The 25377-nt window shown below is 40.3% G+C and overlaps 1 protein-coding gene across 1 annotated transcript in view; it reads left to right on the forward strand.

Annotated features, from left to right (window-relative positions):
- The window catches only part of RIN2 (Ras and Rab interactor 2), a 172535-nt gene extending 159962 nt beyond the window's left edge, over window positions 1-12573 (forward strand). The window contains exons 9-12 of the mRNA XM_075862965.1: window positions 2198-2503; window positions 3482-3613; window positions 5847-6010; window positions 6989-12573. Coding sequence (XP_075719080.1) covers window positions 2198-2503; window positions 3482-3613; window positions 5847-6010; window positions 6989-7327 — 941 coding nt within the window. The 3' untranslated portion in view covers window positions 7328-12573. The remainder of the gene's footprint in view (window positions 1-2197; window positions 2504-3481; window positions 3614-5846; window positions 6011-6988) is intronic.
- The last annotated feature ends 12804 nt before the right edge of the window (window positions 12574-25377 follow it).

Below are 25377 nucleotides of genomic sequence, written 5' to 3' on the forward strand. Positions count from 1 at the left end.
ACCAGGAATGCAGAGCATTGAACGTTTCATACTTCCTATCATCCAGCATTGCTTATCTATTGCTGATACAGTCCACGGCTCAAAATTAGTTCATATTAATAGTTCCTATTTCAGTCTTTGAATGAGGCCAACGCACGAGCAGAGGGTCAGCACTAAGTTCTATCACTTGGCAATTCATGTCGAGAATTTGCTTCTTAATATAGATTTCCTCTTTTGCTGAATTAACATCAACAATAGTCCTTTTTATGGAGATGATACATGATGATGGTTCCATCAAATTGAAGAAACCACATATTTTTTTTTTTTATAAGGCATTTATTTAATGGAGAAGATTTAGAACATGTGGTTCTTCTGGTTTGGCAATTACAGGGTAAATGAAATAACATGATAGTTGAATGACTGTCTAAGGTTAAAAGAATGGAGGTCTCAGTGAGGACACAGATACATCACCTGTATTGTTGAGACAAGATGCTGTATATAACCTTGGATGATCCATAAAGCAGCAGTGCAGCACTGTTTACAACCCCATTTAAAATCTTTAAGGGGTTGTCGCATTAAAAAAAAGTCCTCTTCATATGCCCTACTAGGGTATATGAATGTCCTAGGGGGTTCCACCGCTCAGGACCCACGCTCTATGAGCCAGAGTGTAGAGCCAATAACAAGAAGCGGCTGTCACTGGCGGACTGAGGGTGTCCATATATTCCATAGACGGCCTTAAGGAGCCTTCTTCTGACTATTAGATTGCATGTAAGTGCCTGAGCTAATACATGTTATGACTAACAATTACTGATGAATTGTTAGAGAGACATAAGGGGGTGCTCTATGATGCCTTATTGGAGAGCAAGAGTATTATATACTGTTCTGTGTCCGCTCCTGGCTCAGATATATTGTCCTTCCATGATGGATAGATTATGAGGTCCACATGGACTGTCAAAATCTCAGGACAATGCGCATTAATTTGCTTCAGGAAAAACGTACTCTCCCAATGTATTATAGTAGCTCAGCTATGCTGGTATGGATGTGTCTGTTGACAAGTTTGCTGACTGTTTCCAATAACAACCAGCAGCATTGTTAATGTAAGGGTATGTGCACACACACTAATTACGTCCGTAATATACGGACGTATTTCGGCCGCAAGTCCCGGACCGAACACAGTGCAGAGAGCCGGGCTCCTAGCATCATACTTATGTACGATGCTAGGAGTCCCTGCCTCGCTGCAGGACAACTGTCCCGTACTGTAATCATGTTTTCAGTACGGGACAGTAGTTCCACGGAGAGGCAGGGACTCCTAGCGTCGTACATAAGTATGATGCTAGGAGCCCGGCTCTCTGCACTGTGTTCGGTCCGGGACTTGCGGCCGAAATACGTCCGTATATTACGGACGTAATTAGTGTGTGTGCACATACCCTTACATTAACAATGCTGCTGGTTGTTATTACGGACGTAATTAGTGTGTGTGCACATACCCTAACACTATAATACGGACTGTTACTCAGTACAAGATAACTATGGAAATGTGTCTACAGGGTTACTCAGTTTTCATGTAGATTATTTCTATAGATAAACTGGTGTTTGAAGGTGACCATACCATGTAGGCAATAAGATGTAGGCATGTAGACGTTTGACGATAACTAAAAATAATACACAAGAATTGCTGGCCGATAGAACCGTATCTTCTCCAGAGACAGACAGAAGATAGGACAGCAGTCCTCGCATTCCTCCTGGAGAGTGTTCGTATTGGACGAGTGCCATGGTGTTACTGATGTAAGGGGCAGTGAGTAACCGGATACTGCTATTTAAGTCACTATCTGTTGAGAGTAACATATCATGCATATAACATGGACATGAACATAGAACACGTTTTGGTGGCAAACTATTTTTGATTGACATTGTATCTGGCAACATTGACTTGGTATTTATTAGATACAACAACCATTATGACTATTATATAGGGTTGGTTATTGGCTTCGGGTGGCCACACACAGCCTCATACAATGATTGGAGCATATGAAGACAAGGGAATGAGCACTTCCAACAATCTGAATGATATAATATATAAAATTGCCATGCTGTGAAGAAGGTCTAGAATTATTGTCAGATAATTGCCATTGACTCTTCCGCCGGTTCAATATATTCAGTGTTTGATCTTCGTTCTATTTCTGTTCTCTTCATTGACTTGCTTCAATTATTTTTGCAGATTCAGTCCTGGAGAAAGCCATGCACAAATGTATCTTAAAGCCCCTAAAAGGATACATAGAAAACATGCTAAAGAACTTCCGTACAGCGGATGGATCCTGGAGCCAGTTGAAGGAAAACCTTTTGCTCGTGAGAAAGAGGACTCCTCAGGAACTCGGGGTTTTGACCCCAACACCAGAAGCCGTAGATGTAGAAAAGATCAGAGTCAAGTTCTCTACCATGCAGAAAATGTATTCTCCAGAGAAGAAAGTGATGCTGTTATTGAGAATCTGCAAGCTCATTTATACGTGTATGGAGAACAACTCAGGTACAGTCCCGCCGCACTGGATTTTATTTCCCGTCTGTAGAGTTGATAAATAAAACAGGCACAGGAAGGACCTAAGTATCCTGCTTTATAATGTGCTGCTTCCCTTATTTTATGGCTGGTTAGTTGCAATCCTATTTATTACCTAGAATTTATTTACCATAACTTGCAAGTTCAGGCACACAATATAAATATATAGGAAAACTAATTTTCAGGTAAAATCGACATAAAAAATATATGTGCACTTGGCTTACGCCCAATTTACTCGAGCGTGTCCGATTTGCTTACGCAAAAATATAGGCCTTTTTTATGCATATGACTGGCCATGTTGCGTCAGAGGTTTCCGCGTGTCATGCATTTTTCTCGTCCGTGTTTCTCCTCTGCAAGCACTTCCTGGTTTTACTTTTTTTTTTAATCTGAATTTCTCTAGAAATATAGACAGCAGTTTCTTACAACAGTTTTTATTCATGAGTCCCACTGTATAGAACAGGATGGTTGTCACCATTAACAATAAAATAACTGTGTTTTTAATGCCTTTAATTCATATAAAATATAAAGCATCTGCACAATCCCGAAAGTCAATTTTTCTCCATGCGCCTTTTAAAGGGCATGTAAAACTGTTAGAGGGGGGCACCCCTGTTTAGGACACACCTCTAATACGGAGACTATTCTAGTGTAGCTCTCCAGGACCATTGGTATCCATGGGTGCTGAAACATTTTCCATTGCTTTTTATCACAGAACCCCTATAATCAGCTGTTCTTGAGAAGGGTCGCCATCTGAAATAATCTTAAACAAACCAATAGGAGAAGGATGTGTTTTTCTAGTAGTTACTTTTTATTCTAATTGTATTTGTTTTTATTCTTTAATTCTGTTTTATGGTTAATTAATAAAACAATGGATTTTTTTTTATGTGCGCCATAGTTTTTACTAATGTCAATAGTTCTTAAAACTCATGCTTTTGATTCCTATGTCTCTGCCAGGAAGGATGTATGGCGCAGATGACTTTTTGCCAGTATTAACTTATGTCATCGCTCAGTGTGACATGCTAGAAATTGACACTGAAATTGAATATATGATGGAATTGCTGGACCCATCACTGCTGCATGGAGAAGGTAAGATATAGCTGTGGACAAATAATAATCATGATAAAGATAGTGAGAATAATAACATATTCTTAAAAGATATTTCTAGAATTTTCCATAACGTCAGATGATTTCCACATGAGTAAAATATGGATTTATATTCAGGAGTCTATATGTTATATTTGGCACTTTATCAAGAGTGACGTCATTTTATATTGTGTTACATCCCAACACTGCGTAATGTGTAAATGATGGAAATACAGTAATTCCCCTGTTATTAGACAAGTAGTTTGGTAATAATAATATATAATATTAATGTTGGTCTTTGCCCCGTTTCCTAAAAAGGACGAATATGCAATAAATGTTTTTTCTCTACCCAACGTTGTTTTTGTACCGCATGATTTTTCCATTACAGAATTCCTATGTTATTATTGTCAAGTTAAACTAAATTGTTCCATCCGGCTAAGTGAGTTGTATGTCTCAGATAACATGACGGAGCCTCCTCCTGCTTCCTGGACTTGTCTAGTCAAAGCCTACAAATAGAAGCTTTTCTCTGCCATAAAGAAAATATTCCTAGTCTGCTAACAAAAGATAACAAAGGAACATCAGAAAGATGTATAGATTTTATATGGAAACATATAGCAGACCAAAATAAACAAGATACGCAATAAAACGGCTACAACCTTTCTTGTGAATACAGCCCACATGTGATTATAAAAAAAAAAAAGTGTATTTTTTTTACCAATGAAAAACTGATATTAAAATAAATTTTTATTAATAAGTCCCAATGTGCTTGTCCCGCATTGGTTGGAGGGAGTCTTGAGACCTCCAGCAATAAGGAGAATGAGCGGTGCTTACATGTGTCTGTGCCCGGTACTGTAGTTTAGCCCCATTTACTTGAAAGAGCTGCTATACCAGACACAGCAGCATGTGAATGGACATCTGTGTGTTGCTGTACCTTCTCTCTTCTGGTTGTTGGAGGTTATATCCCAAGGATAGGCCATGAATGTAGAATTCTGGAAAACCCCTTTAAGGGACACTACCGGACATACACACATTAGTGCACCGCACCTTTTCACGTTTAATGATATACTGCACCAACTTGCTGCATGACTTTATTTCTCATGTCAGAGCACTCTGTTTGGCATATACCGTGCAGTGTTTGTTTTTTTTACATTCTGGTCCTATGGGTTTTATAGCCATTCAGTGGGATATGACGCAGACTTCCGTCAGAGGTATATGTCAGGAAATATATAATATATATAAAATATATCGTATACCTAGGACATAAAACTCTGACGTGATGTGAACAAAGCCTTAAAAAACACATTTGTTTTCAGATGATATGATGCAATGCTTTGGCTACAACAGGATCTGATTACATCCTATGTCCTCAAGAAAAGACTTAGGCCCCATGCCCACTTCAGTTTTTTTCCTTCAGGGTGCTATCCGTTTTTGTCACTGATAGCACCCTGAACCCATTCATTTCAATGGGGCCATGCACGTATATACGGACGGTTTACGGATGCACATCAGTAGCCGTCCGTATTTACGGAAGCTCCCATAGACTTCTATGGGAGAGTCCTTGCCATAATTAGGCCCCATCACACGACCGTGCCCGCAATCACAGCCCGCGCTTGCGGGCACGGCCGGCCGCTGACTGACAGCCGCATTTTCGGGCCGTGCTCCCATACAAAGTATGGGAGCACGGCCCGCAAAATGCGAAAGAACGGACATGTTCCATAATTCCCGGAACATTTCCACGGCACTGACACCCTTCCGTAGTGCTACGGAAAGGTGTCAGTGTTCAATGAAAGTGAATGGCTCCGTTTTTGCGGACCGCAATTGCGGTCCGCAAAAACGGAGGTTTTTTGCTGTCGTGTGCATGGGGCCTTACTGAATAGGACAGGTTCTATCATTATTTCAGCATGGACACCCATCAGTAAAAATACTGAAAAGTGTCCGTGGCCAATAGGAATGAATGGATCCGTAATTACTGTCCGTAATTACTGTCCGTAATTTCTGATGAAAAATACGGTCGTGTGCATGTGGCCTTATCTTAAAAAAAAGTGAATTAATTCTGTCACTTTTGTTCAATCTGGCAATGTAGCCGCTTAAACCAAATGAAATGAAACCCTGTTAAGACCATGTTGAACCATTACGAATGCATAAGTATGGAAAGAAATTGTTGTGCTAAAATATTGTAGACTACATGTTTACATTTACGCCTCTAATTAAAGCTGCTGCATTGATTTACTTTTAGGAGGTTACTACTTGACAAGCGCATACGGATCTCTATCCTTGATAAAGAATTTCCAGGAGGAACAAGCAGCACGGTTATTGAATTCAGAGACCAGAGATACATTAAAACAATGGCACAAGAGGAGGACCACAAATAGGACCATTCCATCCATTGATGACTTTCAGGTATGACAGATCACACATACGTCCTTTATGTACAGTGACATGCATATATGGCAGTAGTCAACGCCCAACTACTATGTTTAATCGGCCTTCAAAGCTCTATTTGCATTGACAGTCCTCATTTTGCATTGACAGTCCTCATTACCTTCCATAAATATTGTACCAAAATTACCTAGTTCTGGACTAACCACTGCCTTCAAGTTACAAGTGGTGGAAATAATTAAAGATATCATCAGCACCTGCTTTGTTATTATGGCTTTCTAAGCGTATATTCACACGTAGCAGTCATACTGCATTTTTCGCAACGAGTTTCAGAAAATCCTGGCAAAAATCTCATTATGACCGCAAAGTCTTCCTTAAGAGTAACTAAATCTATAATTTTCTAGAATTTCAGAACATGATTTCCTTTGCTAATACCACAGTATTTTCCATGTAAAATATCTACCACTCCCTGTTATACTATGACATGGATGACCGATAACCTTCATTATTACATCCCCAGTTTCATAAATGTCCATTATATTTTTAGTTGTTATATCTGAGAACACCTAATAGTAATTTTGTACAAATAATAATTACTAATCCCTCTCCCTCGTGCAATTTTAATGCAGTTTTTAGATGTAGTGTTATTCCAATATGAGGCTGACAATTTCCAATCTCCTTTATATGGCCTTGAACCATATGGTGCATGTGACTTTTGTCATAACTTCTTAAATTAACAGGGTCCCTCAGAACTAGTACCATAACTGAATGCTGAATGAGTTTCATAGCCCACAAAATGACTATTTTTGTAAATTTTGTCACTGTTTGCGGGTCACTACAGTTCAAAAGTCAGTTTTGTGGTACCAAAGAGATAATTCTACGAGTATTTGTTTCCAGTAACTCGGCGGTGAGCATGCCCATCGTCACTAGAGCCCAGTCAACGAATCTACTGGAAGTGTGGCTTCTCGTAATTGACATTGTCCATGTGCTTTTTTACAGAACTACCTAAGGGTGGCCCTGCAGGAGGTGGACAGTGGGTGTACAGGCAAGACGCTTATAGTTAAACCCTATACCACTACAGATGACGTATGCCAGATGTGTGCACAGAGGTTTAACATTAAGGATGCAGGGAATTATGGCCTCTTCCTTTTTATTGATGACACCTGGCAGCAGCTGAGTGAAGACACCTACCCACAGAAAATTAAAGCCGAGCTTCACAGTCGACCAAATCTCCAAGTTTTTCATTTTGTCTATAAGCGCATCAATTATGACCCCCAGGGGATCATCAGCTATGAAAATGATGATGACAATAACAATGACGATGATGCCGATTTTTAGAAGTTGTATTTTTGTCCCACAGTGGCTAGTTTTGCACTCAGAGTAGGCCTCTAGTGATGGGATCTTGCTGTGTTGGGCAGTGTGTGCTACTGAACACTTATACAGTGGATACAAGAAGCCAAAATGTGGTCAAGTGAAGATCTCCATGGAAATGGCTTTTCAATATTCAGATGTCCCGGATCAAGCACGTCAATGGGCTTCTTATGACTTCTTGACAAACGTATGGAGCACAGTGGACTGGCAACATTCGAGGCTGGTAGTTGGGTTACACTATGTGACTTAAAGAAGCGGTTGATGCTCTTGGCCATGGACAATACTGAATGACAGAAGCATTGTGCCTGTGTATTTTTACATTTTTATTAAACGGGTTTTTTTTTATAGTCATTGAAAAGAATGAATAGAAAATGGAAGGTCCTTTCTTCATAGAATTAGTTGACACTGATTTTAGGTTTGTCCATAAAAAAAATAACTCCTCTCATACACGTAAATGTCCCGAGGAACAAGGACGTGTCCTCAACCGTACTGTTATTTTGTAATATACTTCAGCAGTGAAGTCTTTTGTATAATGTATATATTATGAATTTTTTATTTTTAAGACCGTGACTTTTTTTTATAAGCAGCCGTTATAGTGTGACTTATATTTTCCATTTAGATGTCATCATGTGCATCACTGGTGATGTCACTAGACAAAACAAGCTATTATGGTTTATAGAGAGACTTCCAATCCAATATATGTCTCTCTGCATTGGTCATATCTTTGTCACCATTACTGTTCATTGAAGCTCAGTCTGGGAGATCGGATGGTAAAAAGCGAATCTTCATCCACTTTGGTATCAATGGCACATTCTTTACAAGTCATTCAAAGCACTTCCCTGGCATCCAAAGACTATAACCTTCATCGCCATTTCATATCAGCCCTCATAATGTCAAACATTTTTCAGATTATAAAAATTTGAAATCATTTCATATTCTAATCTGACTCCATTGTACTTGCTTAGATGGTAAAGTGGCGTGTCTAATATACGAGGGTTGGTTAGGATTGTAACCTCTTTAATTTAAAAGTCTCCTATCCCCAGGACAAGACCCTTTACATTAGGGAATTTTATAGATGCCCTAATAACACTGCAATAGTGTGCCCCATTGTGCCCACTCAATAACCACCTTAATTATTCCCAAAAAGTCTAGTAAAGGTCGTGCCACATATGCCCCTTCTTCTATGAGCCCCCTCAGCAAATCTGCAAAGTTTAGCGGGGTCACAGGTCACTCTTACCTGTAGTCCTGATTCTCTAGAAGAAGAAGGTGGGATCTTCCAAGACTTGTACTGGTCTCTAAGGAGCCATTTATACTAGTTCAGCTTTCATAGGCCATCATACAGATGTTTTAATCTAAAGGGAACCTGTACTGGTGACATCTTCCCTATAAATGTGTTGAACCGTTGGGGTTTCTCTACTCAGCCACACATGGAAGCCCCCTACTGTACATTTGAAGAATTTTCAAGTGCCATTGGCATTATTGTAAGGTTGCTAGTAGGGGACAAGAAGGTGATGAAACAGAATGGCTTCCGGAATCCCTTAATAGTTTATTTGGACGACTGATATAAACTTCAGTAATATTCTTAGAAACAATGAGTTGCTATGCCATCGTTTATAATGACTGGTTAGATTGTGATGTCACTATTGCATTCATTGTTAAAGTAACACTTCAGGTAAAACAAATACACTGTGTTATACCTAGTGTAGCCGCTGAGGGGACTTCCAACATTTCTATCACTTTAATGTGTAGAAACCTAATATTAAATAAGATTTAGACAATACGCACTACTTAAAATGCATATAATGTTGCTGGAGTTATCTCATGGTCACCAGCATTTGTTTGACTACACTGTTAGATGCAGCGCATCACAGTACGATTATATCACAATAATAAGGTATTATGGAAAAAATTAAAAAACTTATCGTTTTTCATTCTAGATATATATTTCTTAGAGATTCATATGACAGTTTCGGGAAAACTGTTTCTTTTATTTTAGGTATAAGACATAAATGTGCATGTGTAGTTAACATTTAATATATAAGAACGTTGTATCTCTTGCTGGCTCTAGAGCGTCACATCTATATGTTGTAATGGGTATATAACATGGGTTGTTGTCGTAGGCAGTGTTTGCTTTTATGTAAGACTTTCAAGGGTTTTATGTACGTGTTTTGTATCTTTTTTGTATCTTGGCTGCCAAAATGAGTCTGTTACATATTGCAGCCCCTCTTTAGCAGGGAAGATATTGCAGAGGGATTACTTGCAAGTGAAATACAATGACTGTAAAATGAAGTGATAGTTGTATATGAGCTGATTAGGTGGAAGCTTGGTCAGAATATATTTCTTTAATAGCCCATTCGGAAAAAGAAGTCTAACTTACTAAACTCCTAAGTCTTTTTTTTATTTAATATGAGGAATTTTTTGCCATGTGAATGTTAATATTTGTCCTTTATTCTCATATACTTGTCGGGTGTTGAACAGCTGGCAATCCGGTTTTAAGACCATAAATCATCTCGGCTATGATCTAGATGTGTATATATTACCAGTTATACCTTGCTTTGTGCTATTCTTTGACCTATTCTTCCATACATATCATTTTGGTTGCAGTATCCAAAGCCTTTTTATGTGCCCATAAATATTAGGTATAATAAGCCAGGAGAAAAGTTGCTTTTCATGTCTGTGGACGCTACCAGATGCTTTAGGACAACTCATCGTGAAGGAATTTGCAACTTGCTTTGTTCAATTCCGTCGGCTTGTCTCTATTGTTTCCCTAGTCGAAGCGTTCTAGCTGCACTCCCTCAACTCGCTTGCATAGAAATCCTACCAATGTTTATGGAAAAAAATATTTCAAATGATAAATCTTTAAGTAGTCATAAATATTAACCCTTTCTAAAATAAACTTCCCTCATAATTTGTAGTCTGCATGTGTTTATATGAGGCTGAGATGCTAAACTAGACACAGCCTATGGACAAGAGTGGCACTGTTTTTATAAAAAACATCATACACCCCCATAAAGTAGGTGGATATTCCAATCAATAAATTTCGATAATATTCAATGTTCTTATGGTTGACATCTCAATGAACATAGTAAAGTGATGTTTGTACTTAGATGAACATGCACTTAAAGGGTTTGTCCGCTTTGGATAATCCCTACTTTATAGAAGGGTACCTTGACAATAAGTTGATACACAGTGTTTTCCTGCTGGAACCCGCAGTGATCAGCTGTAATCTGCGGGGAAACCTTGTAGTAAGTGTTCAATTTCCCTGCAGCGCCACCAGAGTGGAAATTGAGCATTACACAGGGTCCATTCATATCAATGGGTTGTCCGTGTAATGCAGGACAGGTTTTCCAGAGAGGATCTTTGTAACTGCTCTCCACATTGGTCAAGAGATTACAATCCTGAGAATGGGACCCCCCCTCTATTACCTCATAATTTCCTAATAGGGTAGATGAAAGTGGGTTTTCTAAACAAAACAATCTCTTTAATAAGTGGTAATCTCTCTAAACCGAAATAGTAGTTTGAGGGTGAATATGTAAGTAAGAGCTATCTGTCCTTTTGATATTGTGTCACCTCTTCTAATGGATCCCATTGCAGCTGCCAACTGCCCGGGACTTTTCTCTCCTATTAGTCAGATGCTGATCAAATATTCAGTGCGATATATATAACCCATCTGCTATTCCGGCTTTAGCTTTACCTTTCTAATGGTACCTTCATCAAAAACATGTGCCCACCTTGTTTATACAGTGTTTTCGCTGTTAAAAATTACTGAAGGAATAAGACTGAAAAAACAGGTTTGGGGAGAAAAATAATATCTGGAACTATATATATACAAAGGCTGATCTATGACTACTGTAAACTGTTCCCAGCTAAGATGTCCCCCCACCAGTTATTAGTACTGTATCTGATTTCAGGAGAGTATTAGATGCACAGTATTATAAAGCTGTATTTTGGTCAGTGAATGATATCTTTTAATAGGATCTCAAATATTTCCATACATATGTTGAGTAAAACATGACAACTATATATTGATATATGCCGTGGAATTTTATCAACTAAAAAAAAAAGTACTTACTAAAGGATTATAAGAGTGGTAGCCAGTAAAGAGGTTATCCTACTTTATGTGATTGCAGCTTATTTGTTGTATAGTAAAGTGTTATTCATCTGTCTAATATACTTTGTGTAATAATTCTTCACTTTTTCAAGATTTATGCTTGCTATCAATGAATGGAAACATTGCTTACATGTAAAGGCTGAAAACTTGGACTAGTCCTGCTTACACATGTGCGTGGCTTGTATTAGAGCCCTCTTTGTGTAATAAGAACGTTTCTTTTTATTGGCAGCAAGCATAGTTCTTGAAACTCAAAGAATTGAAACACAAAGAGGAAGATTCATAAAATGGTCTAATTGCCCATAGCAACCAATCACAGCACAGATTTTAATTCTCGTGGTGCTCTTAAAAATGTAAAGCTTCACCGTGATTGGCACAACAAAGACAGTTTTCATGAATCTCCCCCAAAGTATATTAGAAAGTGATATAACTTTTCATGATACAATGAATAAGCTGAATTTACATTAAACTGGAAACCCCTTCTTAGTGGATTAGCACCAGCAAATATATAGTAGAGATGAAATTTATAAAAAATAAAATATGGCACATTTATGAATATGCCGGCTTTAAATCCCCAACCAAAGTCCTATAGTGCCAGCAATGACAAGCTTTTGGATGTACCAGACAGACTTACTCTCATTAGATAAGAATGAGGCAATAGAATGTAGTAAATGGCATTGAGGGATATGTAATTGTGTTGTTACAGTACTGTACTAGTCTGCTGGCCCGGACAATGGCAGAGTTATAGAGAGAAATCTTGACATGGGTTTGCGGGTACATACCCTGTAATTCTGTTAGTTGTACAAGATACTTATAGAACTTCTTGAAAGTAAACACTAATTATTTAAAGTAATTTTATTTTATGTAGTTTGCTTTTAAAATAAATAAAAGGTAAAAAAAAAAAGTTTTTAAGGAACAAAAAAAAATTGTATTAAAACGCAAAAAAAGATAAGAAAATGTGTTTTTAATCTGTATGTTGGAACAAGGCAATGTGCTCTATAGTAAGAGCGGTCGGCTTAGTACCTGTCAAGTCTTCTCTGGATTTCTTTGTATTGTGAATTATATGTATTTTGCACATAATAAATGGTTATGTGGTTTGATAATATGTGTGGTCTTATGTGTAACATTTGTCTCAATACATTTTGAGAAACACAGAGGTGGGACTTGAAGCACCTTGACTTTAGCAAAAGCTATACCTGGACCCCCAGGACATCATATTGTACAGGATATAGATACACTAGTTATTTCTTATATAGTGCCGACATATTCCACAGTGCTGTACAGAGATTGTCACATCAGTCCCTGTCCCAATCTAATTTCTTCTTATCTCAGATACACACGCATTAGGGCCAATCTCATAGGAAGTCAATTAACCTATCAGTATGTTTTTTAAGTATGGGAAGAAAGTGAAGAACCCCGAGGAAACACTGGTAGAACATACAAACTTCATGCAGATGTTGCCCTTGGTTAGATTTGAAAGCAGGACCCCATTGCTGCAAGGCATTGAGCCACCATGCTGTCCGTTTCATTTAGCGCTACCGTTTAGGGCCATTTTAACACAATGGTGTGCCCAGTCAAAATATTTAATGAGTGGGGCCCCCAAATATTTTTACTCTAGCCTTTGAAAATGGAAAAGACCCTCCTTCCCTCCATCCTATGCAGTGCTGGGAAGATTTTTCTTAGATTTCTTTTTTTTTAAGCCAAATGTTCCTCAACTTTAGGAGTGCAAATCACATATACACCCTAGTCCCAGAAAGCGCTTACCTCTTGTGCTGGGCTGGACTACTTCACTGCGTCTAACAAAAGATCAATTCTAGCACAGACGTGATGAGTATAAAAAATATATATGTTTTATTAAAGACAGATACAAAGCATTAAAAAAAGATGAGTCACACAATGAAAAGAAGGCGTCCAACTGTGCAGGACCAAAAGACATGTAATAAGGGCATGAACATACATACATGTAGAAATACAGGCATATGTATAAAAAGACATCTAAAACACTGGCTGTGTCAGGTATATACCAAAGTAATAGATAATAGATTTTTTTAATGCATCTGTCTTTAATAAAACATATATTTTTTATACTCATCACGTCTGTGCTAGAATTGATCTTTTGTCTGTCTGTAGGTTTCTCCATTCGCCTTTGATCAATGCACCAAGTTACGCTTGGTTTCTTATTGTAGATGTCTCTGTGATATAGATGTTTAACGGGTTTGTCTAAATATTATGGTGTAACACACTATATCACCACATATAGAGACAATCGTTTTCAGCCCTCTGTGTACAATTGGTCATATATACTTCACTGCGTCTGACACAGCCCCCCATGACATGTCATGTGATAATGATGTCACAAATTACATCATTATCATGACACACTATTGCCCTCTGCACAAAGCGGCCCTGCTACAGTTCATTTATGTAACCTCAGGGCTGGGGACCTAGTTGCATCCTCTGTAATCCTTAGGGTATGTTCACACGGGAAACCAAAAACGGACGTAAAATATGGAGCTGTTTTCAAGCGAAAACAGCCCCTGATTTTCAGCCGTTTTTTAAGCAATAGATAAAGAAATATAGTTTTTTTACATTTTTGCATTCACGTAACTAAAAATAGAAGGTATCGCCTGGACAAGAACACTTAAGCGTTCTTGTCCAGGCGATACCTTCCGTTTTTTAAGCAATTAGCGTTTTTTGCTGCGTTTTTTCCGGACGTTTCTGGAGCGGTTTCTCTATTGAGTCAATGAAAAACTGCTCAAGAAGTGATATGCACTTCTTTTTACAAGGTTTTTTTTACGCGGCCGTTTTTAAAAACAGCCGCGTAAAAAACGCCCCGTGGGAACGGAACACTGTTTTTCCTATTGAAATCAATGGGCAGATGTTTGGAGGCGTTCAGCCCCGCATTTTTAGCAATTTTTCAGGGCATTTATGGCCCGAAAAACGGCTGAAAATAGGCCGTGTGAACGTACCCTAACTACTAAGCCAGTGAAATAGTCCAATCCATTTGAAAGAATATCAGGAATATCTATAGAATACACACTGAATAAAAAATGTTGGTCTTTTAATTGCATTTGCATATTAACACCCACTCTAAATTTTTGGGGTTTACAGTCCAATCACCCGGCTCAAGAGGTTCACAATTTGTGCACCAAAAAGAAAAGGGCTTTGAGATTTTGGGGACAGTAGTTTCTTTTTTTACCTGGTAGATTTACATCTTGGTCAATCATTCTGGGTGTATAGAATAATGAAATATCAGTTACTGTTCATCTCTCTTCTGAAAATAGAGACCTTGTCAAAAGACCTTGAACATTGATTTACTCTGGGCTTGAAGAGGTTTTCCCATCTTGGACAATTATGGTATATCCACAGGATATGCCATAAAAGTCCGATAGTTGCGGGTCCCACCTCTGGGACTCGCACCCATCTCGAGAACAGGGCCCCCTAAACCCCATTGTAGCTTACTCAGCTCCCGCTGCCTCTCGGCCACATCCTGGTTAGGTGGTCGGGAGTTACAGAAATAGCCGAGCTCACAGATACGCTGTTTCAGTAACTACTATTCACTTCTATCGGAGTTACGGAAACCGCATAGCTCAGTGAGCTACGTAACTCCTGACCACCTAACCAGGAAGTGGCCGGGAGGCAGCGGGAGCCGAGTAAGATGGGTGCGGGTCCCAGAGATGAGACCCGCATCTATCGGACTTTTATGGCATATCCTGTGGATATGTCATAAATGTCTAAGATGGGAAAACCCCTTTGAACTGGAAGTTATCATTCAGTTATGCTGGTATCAGACAAGTTTGTGACAATCGGATATTCATTTTGATAAAAAAGAGTGATTGTGACAATATAACATGGGGCTGTTACTATTTCAGAAGTGTTGTGTATCCCAGGTGTTCATGGCCTGATAAATATATCTAAACAAAGTGATAAGACGTATGGTGTTTGAGTAATAATACCTTTACTATTTATTAATGAAAGTTTGTCTTCACTATGTTAAACTTTTGAAGGTAGCAGAGCTGACCATACACAGGCTGCATTATGTGGGCTCCAGACCTGGTAATCTCAGACAGACTGGTTGCTGGGATGTGATGCCTGGCAATCTAAATGAAAAGATTGTAGTTGTTAGGCAGTGTATTCCTAGGGCAGTGACGTCATCCCTCCCTTTTTCCCATCCCCTGGTTGAACTTGATGGACATATGACTTTTTTCAACCGTACTAACTATGAAACTATGTAACCTGCGGATTCCAGCTGATGTGCAACTAAGGCTTTGTTCACATCTGCGTCGGGGTCCCGTTCTGACGTTCCGTCTGAGCTTTCCGTCAGAACATGGGTAGACACAACAACGCTCAGGCACAGGAAGCAAGGCAGGACGGTCTCAAGTAAGACAGGAAGAACCAGGATAGACTAAGGAAGAATATAGTAGTGCGCGCGCGCACCCTACGGGAGTGAGGCACAGACGGGAGCAGTACATACCGGCGTCCCTGGAGCGGAGGAGCAGGACGCCAGCAAGAAGGTAAGATCCAGGCGACCACTAGTGGAAACCGGATAGCGGTGGACGTCGGGCGCCAGCGCCACACTTGGTCTTATTAGCCTCTTGGTGTTGCTGAGCTCGCCAGTGCATTCCTTTATTTTATGAATGGATCAAATTCATAAACGGTTATTGCAATATTTTGTAAAGCTGAAAATCTACACTTCAATAACATCTTCATTGCTTTGTTTCAAATCCATTGTGGTGGTGTACAGAGGCTAAATGATGAAAATTGTGTCACTCCAAATAGTTCTAGTCCAAATATATACCAAAATGCGGCCCCCTACAGTCAGGAAAGAGCATTGCTTGTGGCGAAGCACTCATCTAAACTCATGGACAGTGGACTCTGGCTCCCATGCGGTGTTTGAACGTTGAGAACATTTTTGTTTGCATAAAAGTCCCACTGTGTTAGAACAATGGATTTTCAATATGTAAAGAGTGCACATTATGGTGGTTTGAAGTCCATGGCCCTTTAACTATTAAAGGGGAGGTGTTTCTTGAGTGGTAATATAATAACTAATCAAATGTTGCAGTAAAACAAGCTGTTTACAGACATGACTACTCAAAAATATATTTGTTCCACAAATGTTGGCCTGTTAACAACACTCTAATTCAGGTCAGATGTTGTTTCTCCAAGTATTTGTGTGCCTGTATATGCCAGAGTTCTTAGAAATCTCTATCGCGGGTGAATGAATATTTTTCACTAGTATTGTTTATGTTGGCGAGTGTAATGATGCAGTGAGAAAACAAATCTTATTGCATTATGTAGAAGTACTAACAGACTGTACTGACCATAGAGTAATGGTTTCATTGGACTGAAGTCATTCATATCATTAAACTATCAGTAAATCTATGGGGTGTTAATAGAAAATGAGGCCTGGGGCAATAAGTATAGTAGCCAATTTTTGACATTGCTATTTTTAGGCTTTTCTTGTCATTTAAGCCCACATAATAGTAAATGCAAAGGTGATACTGATATAAAAATCTACAAGACATCACCAAATAACATGTAGTATCCAAATTATAACCCACATAATACAATAATTAAATTCCCACACAAAACCAATATACGCGCTAAATAATTCTGGGTGTTTCTAGTTTGCTCCTGTGGATTTCATATAGACTTTGGCAATTACTCAATTTGCCACCCTTTAAAACCAACTTCATCCGTGAGATACCAATTGTACAATTTTTTGTAAAATGTCAGCCAGTCACAGACCAACAAAGAATGACAAAGCTTTAAAGGGGTTTCCCGCTAAGAACATTTATTGCCTATCCACAGGATAAATGTTTGTTCCCTGGGGGTTCCACAACTAGGACCTCCACCGATCATTATATCACTGCCGCTCCACTCAATGTCTTTGGGACCAACACAAACAGCCGAGTACAGTGCTGTTTCCATAGATATTGCATGGAGTGGTAGTGGACAAGCAAGACCACGGCTCCATTTCAAATTCTCCTCACTGCCATTGTACAATGAGGAGGAACGGGGGTCATGATCCCTGTTCTAGTGATCGGTGGAGGTCCCTATTTTCTAGGTAGGTGATAAATGTTTAGTCTGAAAACCCATTTAAGCATTTTGACGGGATGATGTCTTTGGCCTGCAATGTTCAATAAGCACAGTGGCTGGCATTATATGGGCACTATGTCAGGATATATCATAGGGGCACGGTGACTGGCACTATTACATTGGCAGTATGGCTTACACCAGGGGTCTCAAACTCGGCCGGGTAAGTGGGCCGCATATAGAAAAAATGTGAAGTTGACGGGCCGCATTACTTTCAAATTTGATACAATACAAAATTATTGTTAATCAATTAGTTATTTGAACTACTATAACACTATATTACTAGAATAATAATACTACATTACTATAATAATAGCGCTAGGTTTAAAATTTGAGATATTTCTCCACGTGTTTATTTCAACAATCCAGCTTTCCAGTTTAAGTGTCGCTAAATGCAGTCCGGCGGCTCAGTTAGCACACATGTCAAGATTGGACAGCCCCTTTTTAGATAGTGCCGCAGACCTCTATGGATGCTGCCGCAGTGCCCTCTGTGGATGCTGCCACAGTGCCCTCTGTGGATGCTGCCGCAGTGCCCTCTGTAGATAATGCAACACACCCCTAGATAAGGCCACAGTGCCCTCTGTAGATAAGGCCACAGTGCCCTCTGTAGATAAGGCCACAGTGCCCTCTGTAGATAAGGCCACAGTGCCCTCTGTAGATAATGCAACACAGTGCCCTCTGTAGATAATGCAACACACCCCTAGATAATGCCAGTGTCCTCTTCAGATACTGCCACACACCCACTTGTAGATAATGCCACAGTGCCCTCTGTAGAGGCTGCCACAGTGCCCTCTGTAGAGGCTGCCACAGTGCCCTCTGTACATTCTGCCACAGTGCCCTCTGTACATTCTGCCACAGTGCCCTCTGCAGATGCTGCCACAGTGATGTCAGGGGCTTGCCCAGAGCTGGAGTCCCGGAGCAGAGCCGCTTCTGGCACTCTGCCTTGGATCCCAGCTCTGCTCCTGACATCACTGTCCATATATGGACAGAGATGTCAGGGGCAACCCCAGAGCTGGAGTCCCAGGCAGAGCGCTAGTAGGCTCTTCCTGGGACTCAAGCTGTGCTCCTGACATCACTGGGACTCCTGCTCTGGGGAAGCCCCTGACATCATTGTCGATGTATGGACAGCGATGTCAGAGGCTTCCCCAGAGTCCCGGATCAGAGCCGATAATAGCGCTCTGCCCGGGACTCCCCTCTGGGGAAGACCCTGACACACTGTCCATATATGGGCAGCGATGTCAGGAAATTCCACAGAGTGCCAGAGCAGAGGCGATAATAGCGCTCTGCCCGGGACTCCGCTCTGGGGAAGACCCTGACACACTGTCCATATATGGGCAGATATGTCAGGGAATTCTGCAGCGTCCCGGAGCCCAGCCTATACTAGAGCTCTTCCCAGGACTCCGCTCTGGGGAAGACCCTGACACACTGTCCACATATGGGCAGCGGTCAGGGAATTCCACAGAGTCCCGGAGCAGAGCCTGTACTAGCGCTCTGCCCGGGACTCCGGCTCTGGGGAAGCCCCAGACATCGCTGTTCATATGTGGACAGCGATGTCAGGGAATTCCACAGAGTCCCGGAGCAGAGCCGACACCAGCGCTCTGCTCGGGACTCCGGCTCTGGGGAAGCCCCAGACATCGCTGTTCATATGTGGACAGCGATGTCAGGGAATTCCACAGAGTCCCGGAGCAGAGCCGACACCAGCGCTCTGCTCGGGACTCCGGCTTTGGGGAAGCCCCAGACATCGCTGTTCATATGTGGACAGCGATGTCAGGGAATTCCACAGAGTCCAGGAGCAGAGCCGACACCAGCGCTCTGCTCCGCTCTGGGCAAGACCCTGACACACTGTCCATATATGGGCAGCGATGTCAGGGAATTCCACAGAGTCCCGGAGCAGAGGCTGTACTAGCGCTCTGCCCGGGACTCCAGCTCTGGGGAAGCCCCAGACATCGCTGTTCATATGTGGACAGCGATGTCAGGGAATTCCAGAGTCTCGGAGCAGAGCCGATACTAGCGGCTCTGTGTCCCGCGGGCCGCAGATGACAGCCCCAGGGGCCGCATGCTTGAGACCCCTGGCTTACACTATTCTGTCAGCCATGTGGCTGGTACTGTTATATGGAGATTGATATGTCTAGAATTATCCTTTGGGAACTGATACAGCTATTATATGGACATTGATAACACTGGTTCTTTTATGGGCACTATGCCTGGTATGATTATGTGCCAGTGTTATTTGCCCACTGTTCTTTTTATCTTGACACTTTATGTGATTATTTTGGGACTGCATAGCATTTATATTATTTTTTATAGAATTGTTGTTTGGGCTCTGTATGGCCAAACTATTTGGATACTGTAAGGCTCCATTACTGCTGCCATATTTTGGCATTTTTGGAGATGAAATGTGTGACTCTTTTATTTGGAAATTGTGTAACAAATTTATTTCGGGATTGTATGGCGCTGTTATTTGGGCCGTTTGTGGTAGTATTATTATATGAGCAGTGTATGACATTGTTATTGGGGCAGTGTGTGGTAGTAGTATTATATGGGCATTGTATGACGTTGTTATTGGGGCAGTTTGTAGTAGTAGTAGTAGTAGTAGTAGTAGTAGTAGTAGTATTATATAGGCATTGTATGACGTTGTTATTGGGGCAGTTTGTGGTAGTAGTATTATATAGGCATTGTATGTGTTAACACAATCATGGGCCAAAATATATTAGACTGAAATTTGTAATGGGTATGTCAACCGATACCCACCCTCCAGTGATATATCCAGTTTCAAATCATAGGTAATCGATATATATATCTCTGAGAGAAAAGATGACATAAGAGACCATGCGAGTATACTCGAAATCCCTCTCTGTCGTTTATTCATCAAACCATTACAATAATATCTTTCGAAGTAGGAGCAGCTTGATTCCAGCCAATCATTTACAATGTTTACAATATTACATTAATTTGGATTTCATTTAGCCAATAGCCTATAATGACAATATGTTTTGTCCTGAACCAATCATAGGCTTAGAAGACGTCTGAAGTGTAAAACCATGAGTTCCCAAAATATACTGTGTCATAGATGCTGGGAGTCAGACTACCCCTCCCTTATATTAAACAAACTTCTTCTCCAAGGCTAAGAGTCTGGCTGATCCGTCCCTTATGGTAAACAGGGTCATTCTCTAGACTCTCCAGGATGATCGGCTCCTTATCACACGAAAATAATAAAAACATTCAACTCGAGAACACATAACATAGAATTGTTTCAAGACAACTGCTGACATAGATATTAGCTTTTTAAAGCAATCATAACTTATTAATCTCAAAATTGCTCCTCTAGGCCACAAGATAGAATCCAACTAACCAAAATGATCGCCACCATACAAGATGTAGTCTATGTAAGATGGAATTATTGAAACATTTTAATCACTTTCACAGTATGACATTGTTATTGGGGCAATTTGTGGTGGTAGTAGTAGTAGTAGTAGTATTATATAGGCATTGTATGACATTGTTATTGGGGCAGTGTGTAGTAGTAGTATTATATGAGCATTGTATCACATTGTTATTGAGGCAGTGTTTGCTACTAATATTATATGGGCATTGTATGACATTGTTATTGGGGCAGTGTGTGTTAGAAGTATTATATGAGCATTGTATGACATTGTTATTGGGGCAGTGTGTAGTAATAGTAGTAGTAGTAGTAGAAGTAGTAGAAGTAGTAGTAGCAGTAGAAGTAGTAGTAGTAGAAGTAGTAGTAGTAGACGTAGTAGTGGTAGTACTAGTGGTAGTAGTAGTAGAAGTAGTAGTAGTAGAAGTAGAAGTAGTAGAAGTAGAAGTAGTAGTTGTAGCAGTAGTAGTAGTAGTAGAAGTAGTAGTAGTAGTAGAAGTAGTAGTAGTAGTAGTAGTAGTAGTTGTAGCTGTAGTAGTAGTAGAAGTAGTAGTAGTAGTAGAAGTAGTAGTAGTAGTAGTAGTAGCAGCAGTAGTTGTAGTAGTAGTAGAAGTAGTAGTAGAAGTAGTAGTAGTAGTAGTAGTAGTAGTAGTAGCAGTAGTAGTAGTAGTAGAAGAAGTAGTTGTAGCAGTAGTAGTAGTAGTAGTAGTAGCAGTAGTAGTAGCAGTAGTAGTAGTAGTAGCAGTAGTAGTAGCAGTAGTAGTAGCAGTAGTAGCAGTAGTTGTAGCAGTAGTAGTAGTAGTAGTAGTAGCAGTAGTAGCAGTAGTAGCAGTAGTAGCAGTAGTAGTAGCAGTAGTAGTAGTAGTAGTAGCAGTAGTAGTAGTAGTAGTAGTAGCAGTAGTAGTAGCAGTAGTAGTAGTAGTAGTAGTAGTAGCAGTAGTAGTAGCAGTAGTAGCAGTAGTAGTAGTAGTAGTAGTAGTAGTAGTAGTAGTATTAGTAGTAGTAGTAGTAGCAGTAGCAGCAGTAGTAGTAGTAGTAGTAGTAGTAGCAGTAGTAGTAGTAGTAGCAGTAGTAGTAGTAGTAGTAGTAGCAGTAGTAGTAGTAGTAGTAGTAGTAGTAGTAGTAGTAGTAGTAGTAGTAGTAGTAGAAGTAGTTGTAGCAGTAGTAGTAGTAGTAGCAGTAGCAGCAGTAGTAGTAGTAGTAGTAGTAGAAGTAGTAGTAGTAGTAGCAGCAGTAGTAGTAGTAGTAGTAGTAGAAGTAGTAGTAGTAGAAGAAGTAGTAGTAGTAGTAGAAGAAGTAGTTGTAGCAGTAGTAGTAGTAGTAGTAGTAGCAGTAGCAGCAGTAGTAGTAGTAGTAGTAGTAGTAGAAGTAGTAGTAGTAGTAGCAGCAGTAGTAGTAGTAGTAGTAGTAGAAGTAGTAGTAGTAGAAGAAGTAGTAGTAGTAGTAGAAGAAGTAGTTGTAGCAGTAGTAGTAGTAGTAGCAGTAGAAGTAGTAGTAGTAGTAGAAGTAGTAGTAGTAGTAGTAGTAGTAGTAGTAGTAGCAGTAGCAGCAGTAGTAGTAGTAGTAGTAGTAGTAGAAGTAGTAGTAGTAGTAGCAGCAGTAGTAGTAGTAGTAGTAGTAGAAGTAGTAGTAGTAGAAGTAGTAGTAGTAGTAGTAGAAGAAGTAGTTGTAGCAGTAGTAGTAGTAGTAGCAGTAGAAGTAGTAGTAGTAGTAGAAGTAGTAGTAGTATTATATGAGCAGTGTATGACATTGTTATTGGGGCAGTGTCTGGTAGTATATGTGCAATGTTATTAGGGTTATTATGTGAAGCAGTGTGGAAAAAAAATCAGGATGCTTTGCCAGATTGACTGAGAGGGATTGGGGATTTCAATCAATAATGTAAAAAAAATGTAACTTCAAAAAACCGTAAACCATAAAAATACACATATGTTGTGGGCCTTTCATACTAAGTTTTGCCATACGTTTCAGTATATATAGTTTTTTAAATTATTGGAAAATTCACAGAAGTCAAAAGATGACTGAACAATCGAGTAAATAAATGCTCAAACAATTGTGATTTGTGATTCTGTATTGTAATGTCCAAGGAGTCAATGCATTAAGCCATTGTGGCAATGTGTAGCCACAACCTGTATCTCTGTGATCACATAGTGACCCTATTCGCAGATACACATTGCCACAACGGCTAGACATAGTCAACAAGAAGCTGTCCTAGACATAGTATCCCCTAAAACTGCTGATATTGATAACATTCATCTCCTTAGCGCCATCTAGTGTATGACGGAACTTTATTCTGGATTTGAGGAACTTCGCCTATGAGCTGCTTTAGTCATCTGTAGCACAAGATGAAACCACATAGGACATTGAATTGTTTGCTGACAGTAACTATTATATTTTTATGCAAAATTGAATTATCAAGAGATGAATGGAAGCAAAACAACAAGTCGTCAATAAAGAAAAGAAAGAAGAAAAAAAAGAATGTGGAATATAATAATGATCATTTAATAATAATAATAATAATAATAATAATATTTATTTATATAGCGCCAACATATTACGCAGCACTTTACAATTTAGGGGGAACATGTACAGACAATATCAGACATTACATAGTGAAAAAGCTAGTTTACAATTCAGACAGAGGAGTGAGGACCCTGGTCGCAAGAGCTTACAATCTATGAGGAAATAAGGGAGACGCAAAGTGTAACAGTGTTTCTTCTGTACAATGGTCCAGCCATCTTTTATACACATGGGGTGGTACACATAAAGCTGCATGAGCCGGTCACCAGCCAGTATCCGTGTATGATGGACAAGAAATGCAGTACGGTGCAAGGAGTGTGAGGGAATCTTATTCTGATGACTAATCTATAAGGGGGCCATGGGAAGTAGTCAGATCAGGGAATGTTATAGGCCTGTCTAAATAGATGTGTTTTCAGGGCACATTTAAAACTGTGTATATTGGGAATTAATCTGATTGTCTGGGGTAGCGAATTCCAGAGGACGGGTGCAGCACGAGAAAAATCTTGGAGACGGGAGTAGGAGGTTCGGATTATGGAGGATTTTAATCTAATGTCGTTGGCAGAACGTAGCGCCTGAGTAGGGTGGTAGACAGAGAGGAGGGAGGAGATATAAGGAGGTGCAGCACTGTGGAGAGCTTTGTGGGTGAGAGTAATAAGTTTGAATTTTATTCGGAAGGGGATGGGCAACCAGTGCAGTGACTGGCACAGATTAGAGGCGTTGGTGTAGCGGTTGGTCATAAAGATGAGCCTGGCTGCTGCATTGAGGATAGATTGGAGAGGGGAGAGTTTAGTGAGGGGAAAATTCGACTAATAATGAGTTAGGCTGGGTTCAGACGAACATGTTCCGTCTGTAAAGGACGGAACGTATTTCGGCCGCAAGTCCCGGACCGAAAACACTGCAGGGAGCCGGGCTCTTACCTTCATAGTTATGTACGACGCTAGGAGTCCCTGCCTCGCTGCAGGACAACTGTCCCGTACTCTAATCATGTTTTCAGTACGGGACAGTAGTTCCATGGAGAGACAGGGACTCCTAGCATCGTACTTAAAGAGGCTCTGTCACCAGATTTTGCAACCCCTATCTGCTATTGCAGCAGATAGGCGCTGCAATGTAGATTACAGTAACGTTTTTATTTTTAAAAAACGAGCATTTTTGGCCAAGTTATGACCATTTTTGTATTTATGCAAATGAGGCTTGCAAAAGTCCAAGTGGGCGTGTTTAAAGTAAAAGTCCAACTGGGCGTGTATTATGTGCGTACATCGGGGCGTTTTTACAACTTTTACAAGCTGGGCGTTCTGACTAGAAGTATCATCCACTTCTCTTCAGAACGCCCAGCTTCTGGCAGTGCAGACACAGCCGTGTTCTCGAGAGATCACGCTGTGTCGTCACTCACAGGTCCTGCATCGTGTCGGACGAGCGAGGACACATCGGCACCAGAGGCTACAGTTGATTCTGCAGCAGCATCAGCGTTTGCAGGTACTTACCTGCAAACACCGATGCTGCTGCAGAATCAACTGTAGCCTCTGGTGCCGATGTGTCCTCGCTCGTCCGACACGATGCAGGACCTGTGAGTGACGACACAGCGTGATCTCTCGAGAACACGGCTGTGTCTGCACTGCCAGAAGCTGGGCGTTCTGAAGAGAAGTGGATGATACTTCTCGTCAGAACGCCCAGCTAGTAAAAGTAGTAAAAACGCCCCGATGTACGCACATAATACACGCCCACTTGGACTTTTACATTAAACACGCCCACTTGGACTTTTGCAAGCCTCATTTGCATAAATACAAAAATGGTCATAACTTGGCCAAAAATGCTTGTTTTTTAAAAATAAAAACGTTACTGTAATCTACATTGCAGCGCCGGTCTGCTGCAATAGCAGATAGGGGCTGCAAAATCTGGTGACAGAGCCTCTTTAACTAT

Source organism: Rhinoderma darwinii, chromosome 4, assembly GCF_050947455.1.
Source record: "Rhinoderma darwinii isolate aRhiDar2 chromosome 4, aRhiDar2.hap1, whole genome shotgun sequence".
NCBI lineage: Eukaryota > Metazoa > Chordata > Amphibia > Anura > Rhinodermatidae > Rhinoderma > Rhinoderma darwinii.